Genomic DNA, 13,299 nt, shown 5'->3' with positions numbered 1-13,299 from the left:
CCTCTTTCTGCCCTCACACATTGCCCCCACTGTAGAATTATTTTGAAGCAAATCCTGGAGACTATATGATTTTACTTGTAAATTTAACAATTATACTTTAGAAAAATATATAGTCATATATATAGTTTTTCAGTATATCATCAAGAATTCAGTGTTCAGATTTCCCAGTCTTGTAATTTTTAGATTAGTTTTTGAATCAGGACTTTGAAATAAGGGTTTATATTGCAGTTAATTGATTTGGTCTCTTAAATCTCTAAATCTGTTGGAGTGCTCTAGCATTCTCATGTTCTCTCTCTTCCTCTCTCTGTCATATACACTTACACACACACACACACACACACATACTTTCTCTCTCTCTCTCTTTTTTTTATTAAATGATTTTTTAATTATTATTATTTTTTCCAATTTATTTATTTTCAGAAAAACAGTATTCATATTTTTTTATTAAATGATTTTTTTATTATTTTTTTTTCTAATTTATTTATTTTCAGAAAAATAGTATTCATTCTCTCTCTCTTTTTCACGCATAATTTGTTAAAGAAATTGAATCATTTATCCTACAGAGTTTTCCATAGTCTGGATTTTGTTACCTGCATCTTTGAGTGTCTTTTTCCTTTTTCCCTTCTGTTTTTGGTTGGTTGGTTGGTTGGTTGGTTAGTAACAGTATGTCTTAGGAAATATTGTGTACTTTGTTGGGAGGCATTTAAAGAGAGTCTGAAGCAGACTCTGCACTGAGTGTGAAGCCTGACATGGGGCTGATCTCACAACCACAAGATCATAACCTGAGCCTATACCGAGAGTTTGATGCTTAACCAGCAGAACCAGCCAGACACCCCATATTGGGAAACATTTAATATGTCTGAGTCTTCTAGTCATATTAACATCCACAGATGAGCATTGTTTAGATCCTTTATTTCATTAGGGATTGCAAACTGGTGATATTTTAATATTCTTCATTTATTAGCTGGGAAATTTCAACTGTGTCACCTATTGGGTTGAGGTACAATTCTTATAGGAAACACAGAATAAAGACTTTAAATAGTTACAAAAATAGTGAGGTGGTTCCCTTAGCATCCTTCAAAAGTGACAAGTGAGTTCATTTTAAATATTATTCTGAATTAATAGATTTAAAGACTTCATAGTCTTCAAATTCATGTAGACTTCATGCATCAATCCATTATCATTGTTATTGATGTTCAGATGGTCCCATCTGAACCTCTTCAGACTGAAGCCTCTTCAGTTTGACTTTTGAGACCTTTTGATACAACCCTAGTAATCTTTGATTTCTGTTGGGAGAATGTTCTGGGATTATCTCGTACATTTCCTTGCCCAGGCCGAAATCAGCCATCTCTGTAAAGAGCTCTGACTCCTTTTAGCAGTAAAGAGTATTTAGAAAACATAATAGACTTTTTAAAGATCATATAGTCAAAAGGTAAGGTAAGAAATGGTTTGTAAATCTAGTTCTGACTTAGTAATTTCCCAGTATCACAGAAATCGACAGGTTGAAGTACAGTTTTAATTAAAAATAATGAACAACCAACCTAAAAGAAACTTTCCTTTGACTTTGGAGTTAGCTGTATTTTGTCATAAAATTGACTTCTTAGATTTATTGACTTCACTTGGCCCTCTCTGAGTACCCACCATCTCATGCAGAGGAAGGCTGCAGTTTTGTATATGGTGACTGACAAAAAAGATCCAGCCAAGGATTAAAATTTCACAGTGAGTAGTCTCAAATCTATCCACAAAGCAATAAAAGTTGACTGTAAAACCTTCCAAATAAACTAAATGGTTTGGGCAGAAAACTCTGTCTTTGGAGAGAAAACTGATTTCAGAAAATCAGTGTCCTTATCTATAAAGAGTAGGATTAGGATCATTTGTGGGATCTGACTCTGTCAACCTGAAATTGTCATTATCTGAGTTGTTTTTCTCCTATCCCATTCATTTATTCTCCAAATATATTTCAAATACAGTGAGTGACAGACAATATTTTAGGCGATAGAAAGAGTGGGAGCAAAAATATCTAAGCTGCTTGCTTTCATACCCTAAAAGGCACCTTGTGTTTTCTAATCCATTCCTCCTGTGAGACGTGCAGTTTTAAGCACTTTTATTGGTACTTTGTCCACAATGAAAAACAACTTGCATAGACTTTCTGACATTATCAGAAACTTTATTTGTTTAATGACTTTTTCTTTGACATGCAGTTTTTTGGTTGAAAAAATTCCCATTAGTTAAATTATTTTGGGTGATAAATTATAGTTAATTCAAATGATCTATTTTGTGTTTCATTTGCACCTTTTAAAAGCTTCTCATGTTTTAAAAATTTAGTGGTATTTATGGTTCTCAGAGTTAATGGAGTGTATAATGTATAGTATTTTTATATTATTGCATTATATTCTCTTAGAAGGATATAAATGATCCAGTTCCTCATATTTTCTACATAGCTATTTTCATTTGAAATGATATCTTGGTGTTATTAAAAATATACACATTCATCTATAAAAATCACTTTCCTTTTTAAAAGTTAAATTCATTTTAATCCTGTGTACAAAGGTAGTCAGAAATTTGTATTAAGATAGACTAGGATAGAAGGAAGCACAATTTCAACAACAAGAATACTTCATATTTCATTGTTTTTTTAAAAAATACTAATACCAATAGAGGGTTCTCTTGCCCTCCTCCCCCACTGAGTCAACCTTCAATAAATCTTATTGAGAGCATTTTAAAGATTCTTCCTAGAGCTTAAGTCATTCTCTGCTGGTGTAATAAGCTTTCTATTTAAAGAGATGGATTATATGCATTTTCATGCCATTTAGGACACCAGTTTGTTTTTATATTATATAAATAATTACTTAAAAGAGTTCATTCACAAAGTTTATTACCATGGCACAGGATTGTAAAAAGACCCTGTTCTTTCAAATTATAGTGTTGACCGTAAGTCCATTATAACCCTCTGAAGACACTCACATTCCCACATTTTAAAATTGACAGGGCAGGCTGTCTCTAAGATGGTTACTAAATCCTCACCTTTTTGTGATACTCCAGACTTTCAAAGTTATGTTGCCACTTCATGCACATACACTTTCTTTCTCATGTGATTCTTGAATAAGAATTCCTTCCTTCAGGAAAAACTTCTGTAGTACACAGTAGCCCCTTCCTATCTGCAGGGCATATGTTCCAGGACCCCAGTGGATGCTTGATACTGTGGATAGAACCAAACCCTGTCTCTACTGTTTTTTCCTATACATACAGAGCTCTGATAAAGTTTAACTTACCCATTAGGCACAGTAAGAGATTAACAACAGTAACTAAGAGTAGAATAGACTAATGCTAACAATATGCATAATAAAGGTTATGTGAATGTAGTCTTTCAGTCTCTCAGAGTACCTTTTACTGTGCTCACCCTTCTTGTGATGATATGAGATGATAAAATGCCTATGTGCTGAGATGAAGTGAGGGGATTGATGCAGGCACTGTGATGTGGAGTTAGGCTACTACTGACCTTCGGACCATATGTCAGCAGGAGGATCATCTGCTTCTCGACTGCAGTTGACTGGGGGCAACTGAAACTGCAGAAAGCAACAAACTGAGGATGGGGGAGCTGGTGTATCAGGGGTTCACCTCCGCGTATTTACCCATTCTTCAGGGAATGTACAGTGTTTCTTGGTTAACTCTTTGCTATTCCTGTAATGCCTACATAGACATCATTGTATGTGTATGTTGGTTTGGGATGGGACTATACATAGAATCTCTCTTCACTCAAGACTGCAAGAAGTGAGGAATTTCTTCTCACTCCTAAACAGCTTTTGAAGCTGCCGGCTAAATATTCTTCTACACACACTACTGTAGGTTTAAACATATGAGTCTAGAACTGTTCTACCTGGTACAGGAGCCATTAGCCACCAGTGGCTGTTAACCACCTAAAATGTGCCTGGTCCAAATGTGATGTGCTGTATCAGAGACAGACTAGATTTTGGAGACTTAGTATGAAAAAGAATGGAAAATATCTCAAAAATGTTTTTTGCTCACATGTTAGAATAATATTTTGGATGTGTTGGGTTACATAAAAACACAATTTTAAAATAATGTAATTAATAAATACAAAATGATTTTCACCAGTTTCATTTTACCTTCTTAATGTAGTTACTAGAAACTCTTAAAATTACCTATGTGGTTCACATATTTCTAATGGACAGCACTGCTCTAGAACATTATCAGTCATTATCCAAGGAGCCAAATCCTTACTGTTGCATAAATAGATAGTTGTATTTCAGACTTCTTTCCCCAAAACTTGGAAACTGCATGTAGATGCTAGGTGTCATGTGGCGTGGTAGTGCTTGAATGACTTGGGAACAAGACTTTTCTACATATAGACAGGAGAAGCACCACAACGTCATACCTAGTACCACACAGAAAAAGTTTAAACGACCAACATGAAGGAAACTATTGCCTTTGTTGCTGATGGTTGCATTCAGCGTTTAAAAAAATAATTGGTACCATCAGGAAGGTTATAGTACTTCATGGATCTTTAGCTATGAGCTTTGTAAATGAAGGTTACATATGAAATAAATGTTAATGGCGAAAACCTAACTGCTTTGCTGCAGTAAACACTAAGTTATGGTTTTGCTGCTTTAAGTGATAACACTGTGTATAATGCCTGAATATTAGAATAACAAACATACTTTACTGATTCTTTTATTTTATTACTGTTGGAAATGTAGTTAACATAATTCACATTACAGTTATGACATGCTGTACTTGTTTTATTGCAAATTTTAAGATGTATATAAAAGACAGCAAACTCCTACTTAAACAGATCAAAACAGGTTACGTTTTAATCTCATGTAATTTAAGTTCTCTATGTAGCATACTTTGAAACATTACTCAGTATTTTTCGTACAGCAATTTATTATAGGTTTGAGTCTGAATATTTAAAGTTCTCAAAATTACATATTTTAAGTGATCAGCAACAAGATTTATAATTGCATCTGTTGTAAGTATAGTAGTGAAGCACTAAAACATTTATTTGAATATTACAAAAATATTCTCTTGTAAAATACCAATTTTGTCCTAATTTTTAGGAAACCAGAATTCGGGCAATGGATAAGGATACCAAGAAAAAAATTCATAATTTCTCTGTCATCAACCCTGTTGCTGGACAGTCTGTAACTCATATCTTTGTAGCAGACAATAGAGAAGATCTTCAGAAATGGATGGAAGCCTTCTGGCAACATTTCTTTGATCTTAGTAAGTTAGTGTTTGGATTTACTAGTAATATATTCATGAAGTGTGAAAGGATGCACAAAGCAATCTAAATATTAAAATTATAATCCTTTGGTTTGTATCAAGATTTTTTTTTTAATGCTCTTGAATAAAATGGCAGTATATCATCAGTGCATTGATGCCTTTTTCTCTCAACCTTTTCCCAGGGCTGACTTACTGTAGTTTATACCTGTTATTTTTAAGTTTCTCTGTCCCTAAAACAATTAGGCCACATTTTTTTCAAAATACTGGATTTTAACTGGTTAAGGCAGTGTGTTTGATCAAAGGGAATACTACTTTTTGAGTAGTAAAAAACTTCTGTAGGTTAGTGATGATCCTAAAATTTGAAATGTACAGGAGACTCATGTAACCTTCTGTTAACTCCAGATTCATTATATCATCTTGGACATCATCCAAAGATTTATTTTAAAACCATACATATGGTTTTTCAGTTTCAGTAATACAGCCCATGATTATAAAAACAATGTGATAGTAATATAATAGAGTTCTACTATGTAAAATATGTGAGGTTCTAATATTCTCAATTTAAGGAGGAATTTTATCAAGAAAATAATGAAGTCATATATTGAAAATGTAGATTATTGATAACAGCTATTTCTAGTCAAACTAAGCCTACTGTTAGATTCAACCATTATTTTATGTCTTCAGAATGCTTTTTTATAAAGAATTACGAAAGATAGGCATTTTCTAATGATAGAAAGTTGTTTCTGCAACTCCTAGAAGAAATGTTAGGACTTCTTAAGATCTGTTTTGGGAACTTTATAAAAGAGTTAATACCTGCTGTCCTCAGATTAATTTTTATAAGCCTACTGTGGTCTGTGGCCTGGTTAAGTTATTATAGTGATGGTTGGTGTGGGGACAAAGAAGGGAACTAACTGTATTGATTACCTTCCACATACCATATGGCTTCCTTTATTTCCCCCAACAGCCCAGCAAGGCAGAAATGATTTCCCTCTCCTCTAAAGTTGAGAAAATTGAGGCCTGAAGAGATTGCTGGTTTACTGCAGGAATCCAGAGGACTCCCTCTATAGCCTTCTGGAATTCTTTAGGTCTTGTTTTCCTTAAGTACTATCCCTAGGCACTGAATAGATGTTTAAATATTTGTTCCATGCTTATCAGCATGCAGTACATTTTTTTTTTTAATTTCAGCTGATCTTAGACATGTAACTTAAAAGACAAAAACTTCCTTTCCTTTGCTGATCACATCTGAAATTTTAACTGCTTTCTCAAATGATCTGCTCTAGAGAGTCTTACAAAGACTATATTATTTTTAGGAGTGATTCTGTTATTTTACACTTTTTATGTGTATAAAAACAGGTATGGGAGTGAAATGAGGTAAAAATGCAGACTATTATGGTCTGCATATCAACTCCTAAATGGTCTCGTGTTTTTATTCGCCAGATTAGGTAAAATAATTCATCGTGCTAAAATGGGGGATTTGGAGGGATACAAATCTTGTGATATTACTGTCAAAAGAAAGTGATGACAACTAGGTTCTTACATCTGGCTACTTCTTTAGTATTTAGTGATTTGTGGATAAAATCTGCCAATCTATATGATCTTTAAAGTATAAATTCTATTAGACTTACACTTTAGAATTCATTGTATATGATGATAAGAAGCAAAGACAGAAATGTTTATATCCTAAAGACTGACTTATAAGTGGTAAGTGGTAAGTGTAGCCTCTTGTAATCTTAGATGAAATCTTACGTGTAGAACAAAGTAGAGCATAGATATTTAGAGCAGAATAAACTAAGAGCAATTTAATATTTAGAGTTAATTTCAATTACTTAACTCTGAGTAAGAGTAGAAAATCAGGAGAATGAGAAAATTAAAAACTATGAGAAAACATTAATGGCACTAGGTCTGTTCGGCCTGCCGAAGGACAGCCTGAAGAGTGGAGGCTGGAGGCAAGGGGGATGTCATAGCTAATTTTTAATATTTGAGAGCTAACAAACATGTAAAAGAGTAATGACACTTGTTTTGGATGATCAAAAAGGTAGAGCTAGAATGGTGGGTCAAAGGTAAATTTTTTCAAGTATTTAATAATATAAATGTTGAGTTATTGAGCAGCTTAGGATAACAGATCATTTTGACTGGGAACGTTATAGCAAATATTATTGTGGTAAACATCTTTAGGATACAGATTTTATGTGAAAACAACATAGCTGTTTAATATTTCATATTGGTTAGCATGTTGAATCAGGTATAACTGTGCATACTAATTTAGTCACTGATAAAACAAATGTTCCCATTGTAAAATTCACCAGTGAACATACCACACTTGTACCTCTGACTTCAGTAACGCATGGGATAGTATGGCTTTATATTCCAGTCTTCAGCATGATTAGTATTCTGCTACCAGTTTAACAATGAAAAGCTTTCATCTATCAATAAAGAGAAAATGCTATACTTTATAATTTGCCTAAGATTTGATGGAGAAATGTTTTCTAGTTCAAAGTATTTCATTATTTTTCTATTAAGTAAGACCTTATTTTTTTCTGCCCCCAAGAAGGAAAAGCTGGCTTTTATATATTTATCTAAAAAAGGAAGTGGAGGGGAGGAATAAGTTATCAGATCTCAGATCCTACTAGATTTAAATTCTGCAGAGCAACCTTTGAAGCCTCAAACTCAAGATTTCATTCTCTTTATGAGATGCTATGTGGGCTATTTTGAAATTTTTACCATGTTCTATACTTAGCATTGTAATAAAACATACTAAAAGGTTTTTTATGTTTCTTAGCTATTTAAGGTGATGAATTTAAAATTTATGCATATTACCATATAACCATGGCTATATATTAGATTTAAAACAACAAAAATGAATAGATAATTTGACCAAACACGAAATATCTTTTATTTTTAAACTATGGAAAATAACTAAATTGGATATTGAGTATGGAGACTGAGAATATAATAAAAGGAAGAAAAATATACATCATAAATCATTCCCAAAAGGCACATGTGTATTATATTTATTTTTCTACAGATGTAAGATAGAGTATAAGAACAGTGAAGCTCAATAACCTACTTTTATAACATGAATATAGAGACACATAGTCTTTGGCACAGTTGTTATCCAGCATGCAGGCACGCAATAAACATGGAATGGTTAAGTGACTCTTAATCTCACGAAACAAACTGTGGGTTGCTGGGGGGAGGGGGGTTGGGAGAAGGGGGTTAGGGTTATGGACATTGGGGAGGGTATGTGCTTTTGGGTAAATTGGAAGGGGAGGTGAACCATGAGAGACTATGGACTCTGAAAAACAATCTGAAGGGTTTGAAGTGGCGGGGGGGGGGGGTGGGAGGTTGGGGTACCAGGTGGTGGGTATTATAGAGGGCACGGCTTGCATGGAGCACTGGGTGTGGTGAAAAAATAATCAATACTGTTTTTCTGAAAATAAATAAATTGGAAAAAAAAAAACATGGAATGGTTGAAGTTTATATCCACTCAGAAGAAATAAGCCTGAGTGTTTTAAGATGAAAATAGTAAAATATAATTAAAAGAAAAATTAATATTGTTCATACTCTTAAATTTTAACTTAAAAATTGAAACAGCTTAAAGAGTATTTTTTATTTGAAATGACTAATGGCTTTATTTAAAGTGTCCTTCCTAAAATAAATTAGATCCAGTTAGAATTTTGACTGATGTGTCTTTATTATAATAGGCTCTTATATACCTTTTACTTGAATGAAGATGCAGCATTTTTCTAGTTATATGAATTTCGAAAAGCATAATCATTAGAAGAAATAATTGTTAAATAAACAATTCTTGTATCTTAATTAGAATTTTCAAAGTTAACACCATTTTTGAGAAGCACTGTTTCCTTCTAGATAACTATTTCAGTTGATTTTTACCTTTCAACTGTCTTAAGAACTGGGTATTTTTATTTAATATTTAAAAGAAGAGAACTTGTACAAATTTTTGCCATGAATAGAAATTTTAGTTCCTAGACCATTTAGTGAAATAGTATAGTATTTAATAGCCTAGAGAGCTTAGCTTTTTATATCTGTGTACAGAACTTTATTTTTCAAATAGATTACTCTAGTGCTTAGACTTGGACTTCAGAATTACGGGTAGTACTAGGTTTTTGTGGTTTCCTTAAGGCAATGCTTTATAGATTCCCTCTTTTTTTCACAGCAAAAAATATGTTGATATCTACTGAAAATGAAGTATATGTCTTCACATTTATGTTTTAAACTAGCCTGCCTTTTTCTGTCTTTCTTAGGCCAATGGAAGCATTGTTGTGAAGAACTTATGAAAATTGAGATTATGTCACCACGGAAACCACCTTTGTTCTTGACAAAAGAGGCGACCTCAGTCTACCATGATATGAGTAAGTGGGGTTTTTCTTTTCTAAGCTGCAGGGTAACAAAAACAACATTGTCCATACTCAAGCAGCTTATTCTATTGACATTAAAATGCTAAAATTTTCAAGGCACAGTCAAAATGAATGAAAAAAGACTATGATTATAGACTAAGGAACTCATGTTTAATAGATGAATTAATACAAAATTAATGAATACACATTTTTCATAGTTTGAATGCTTAAGATCAAACAAAAATGTTAAAGCTTCAAAATGAATAAGGCTGCACTGAAAATAAATATTAGCTGAGTAGTTGATGAAAATTCTGAAAATGTAAACTTGGAGATTCTAAAATATAATCATGTTCTATAATTTTTTCTGTGTTTTATTAAATTTGTTTCAAAGTAATGTTGATAAATGAATATTAATAAATGGAAGCTTTCATCTCAGGTCAAAATATTGGTTAAGTTTAATACTTTGGAAAATTTTAACTTTATAGACTCATTAATTAATATTCCATTTTCCCACACTTCGAAGGGTATTTATTTCTCTGTGGGGTTGCCTGAACGAACAGTGCTATGAACACACACAGGTCAACACTAAATTCTATTCTATTTTTGCCACCAATATATATTTTACATACACTTTAAAATGTTAGATAAAAAATGATACAACCAGTGATTCATTTAACAGATGTGTATCTCTGTTCTCTTATTTTTTCCCAAGGAAAAATTCATCCAGCACCCTTATCACCAAACTGATATCAGGGCTTCACTCTTTCTGGGTTTCTGGTTTTGGAATTTTTCCCTATTAACAGAGACTTTGCTAGTCTAAAGGAAAGGATGTTAATCCAGTTACACTTGTCCAGGTTTACATATCAGGCTTTTATAAAAAGGGGATCTCCTCTTACCTAGAAGTCAGAATAAATTTTAAATCTAAGAAAAGTTATTTAATAAATATTTAACCTATAGAATTGAAAAAGTTATGATGTGTCTACATTCCTTTGAAAACTGGTTTATACTCATTTATTTAGGAATGTATTTGTGTGTGTGTGTGTGTGTGTGTGTGCACGCGCGTATGCAGTGCAGAGTGAATGATCTTTTTTTTTGGTTCTATTGGTAGGGTTATTTTTAAACTCAAACCAGTTGCTTATCCATTGTGTTTTTGATGATTATTATAGATACTGATTTAGAAAACAATAAGTGTACACAGCTTTTGAATTTTTCCCCCATGTACTTTTTCTCAAAATTATTACAGGCATTGATTCACCTGTAAAACTTGAAAGTTTAACTGATACAATACAAAAAAAACTTGAAGAGACAAATGGACAGTTTCTTATTGGTCAGCATGAAGACTCCTCACCACCTCTTTGGGCCAGCCTCTTTGATGGTAATCATCAAGTGGTTATCCAGAAAAAGGTATTATCTCCTGCAAGTAACCAGCTACATGATGGGAAAGGGAAAAAAAGACGTGCTCCCCTTCCTCCTTCTGATAAAGCTCCATTCAGCTTAAAAACACAGAGTAACCCAGATCAATTGGATAAGGACAACTGGGAAAAAACAAGTGTATCTTGGACCTCGCCTTTGGATACCAAATTATCAACCCTAATGCATCACTTACAGAAACCGATGGCTGCTCCTCGAAAACTCCTTCCTGCCAGGAAAAATAATTTAAATGATGATAGTGAACACATAGACACTAAAACCAGTTTTGAAGCCAAGCCAGTGCCAGCTCCAAGGCAGAAATCTATCAAAGACATTTTGGACCCTAGATCATGGTTGCAGGCACAAGTATAGAAAACTCTAAATGTATAAAGCGTTTAACAAAATCTATACTGTTAGGCTTGATTCAGAAGCACTAGAGATATAGTAATATGTAATTATGTTGGCAAATATGATAGTGACTTATATCAATAATTAATAAGCTATGAGGTCTGAAAAATGCTTTATAATGAAGAATTGGATTTCTCTTTTACTTCTGATCTTTGGAATATAAGTGATTTCCCTGGTAGAGTGCAAGAGGCAGTTTCAGACAATATCCTAATTGTTTGAAGGGTTAATTTATTCCTAAATTAGTGCCAGCAGTGAGCAAGCACTAGGCAGAAGAAGGCATTAAAATTTCTTTGGGGAGAGACTGTCTAGTAATTTAAAATGTGTTAAATATGAGCCATATTCTCATTGTGAGAGTTTTAATACTAATGGAATGTTTCAAAAGTTTTATTCAAACCACAAATTATAGAATCCACCCAAGAAAATTTCTTCTTAGCATTCTGGAATTCTCATCTAATGGTTGACTGACTCTCATCTATTGTTTAACTCACTAGTTAACTCACTGACCTTTCGAATTCCTGGGATAAATTTTGGAATATTAAATTCTTCATCTTTAAAGGGAATTCATAATGTGTTATTCAAAGTTGTTTCCTTGATGAGCTCTGAAATCCTGTTGACATTAACTCTCATAAGTGAAGCATAACATTTATTAGTTTAGAGAAAAGGTAAATGAAATGTTCTCTATTTCCACTTTTCTATGCATGGTGCTAATTTCCATTATGACATTGGAATTTGGGGAAGTGAGTAGCTGATTAACACCTTAAAATTCATTTAATACTTATTTAAAAAGCAGATGGCTGATTCAAAAATATCAAAAAAGTTGGCCATGATAATAATTTTCAGAATTAATCCTTTTAAAACATTTTAATTAAATTTCCTTTTTCTAGTAAGGGTTGATGTCTGCTATTGATATTATTCATTAAAAGTCATATTCTTACAACAATGACATCGGAATCATTTCCATAGGAGGTAATTTCCATAGCAACTAATCATTGTGACCCAAACAGGATTATAAAATCAAGTGAGGAAATAAATATCGAGAGGATGAATACCTTAAAGGAACAAAAAAATCCTTTTTTAAAATAATAATGCTTCTTGTAAACAAGAGCTGAACAGTTTTAAAAATCAAATCAGAATTTCCAAATAAAACAGTTTCCATAAGGTGTCAGCAACGGCTCAAAAAATCTGAAATCACACTGAACCCTAAATGTCATTGCAAGAAATAAAAATATAAGAATTAAATTACTGCCCTGTGTATAATCTCTAGAGATCTTTTTAAAGCTCATGAGAACTCTATTTGGATCAGAACTACATTATTACAAAGTAAAATGAACACTTGACAAAAAAGTAACATTAATTTAAATGGAGCCTTTCATTATTTTTAGATAGCAGTCTTTCTTCATTTATATAGAATGATGTAACTGCCAGGTTACTTTTGTGTTTGCCGGGGACTCCTCATAAGAATTGCAACTCGGGGGAGTAATGATACAAAAGGTCTCTTGTGACCGTCGACACCATGATAGACATAGTATTTGATGAGAAGGAAACCCCACGTGCCTACCTTTAGAGGACTGTAGAGACAATCACATGCATGAAAACCTGCAAAGGTACGATTAATTTGTTTTTTTCTAATGAGAAGACTCTCATAAATTCTGTTGTGGTTGCCAGTTCAGTAAATGACAATATTAAAATCTACAGGCTATTATTGTTTGAATTTTTGTTTATTTTTTAAACCTCAACTGCTGTTTTTGACAGCATTTGTGACTGTCATTGCCACTAAATTATTGAGCTAGAAGATGCTGCAGGCAAAATTGTTTCTGAAACTGGCATCTAAGCATTTTTTTTTTTTTTTAGTCGAAGCCTTCCTTATAACAACCAGTGT

At 33.0% G+C, this 13,299-nt stretch overlaps 1 protein-coding gene across 4 annotated transcripts in view; it reads left to right on the top strand.

The window, feature by feature from the left end:
- Nucleotides 1-12,662, top strand: part of RTKN2 (rhotekin 2) — a 75,018-nt gene extending 62,356 nt beyond the window's left edge. For all 4 annotated transcript variants that reach the window (XM_044239599.1, XM_044239602.1, XM_044239598.1 and 1 more), the window contains exons 10-12: nt 5,079-5,244; nt 9,510-9,617; nt 10,846-12,662. In XM_044239599.1, coding sequence (XP_044095534.1) covers nt 5,079-5,244; nt 9,510-9,617; nt 10,846-11,384 — 813 coding nt within the window. In that variant the 3' untranslated portion in view covers nt 11,385-12,662. The remainder of the gene's footprint in view (nt 1-5,078; nt 5,245-9,509; nt 9,618-10,845) is intronic.
- The last annotated feature ends 637 nt before the right edge of the window (nt 12,663-13,299 follow it).

This window comes from Neovison vison, chromosome 2 (genome assembly GCF_020171115.1).
Source record: "Neovison vison isolate M4711 chromosome 2, ASM_NN_V1, whole genome shotgun sequence".
Lineage (NCBI taxonomy): Eukaryota > Metazoa > Chordata > Mammalia > Carnivora > Mustelidae > Neogale > Neogale vison.
The sequence above is the reverse complement of the archived record's forward strand: the minus strand, read 5'-3'. Positions and strand labels throughout refer to the sequence as shown.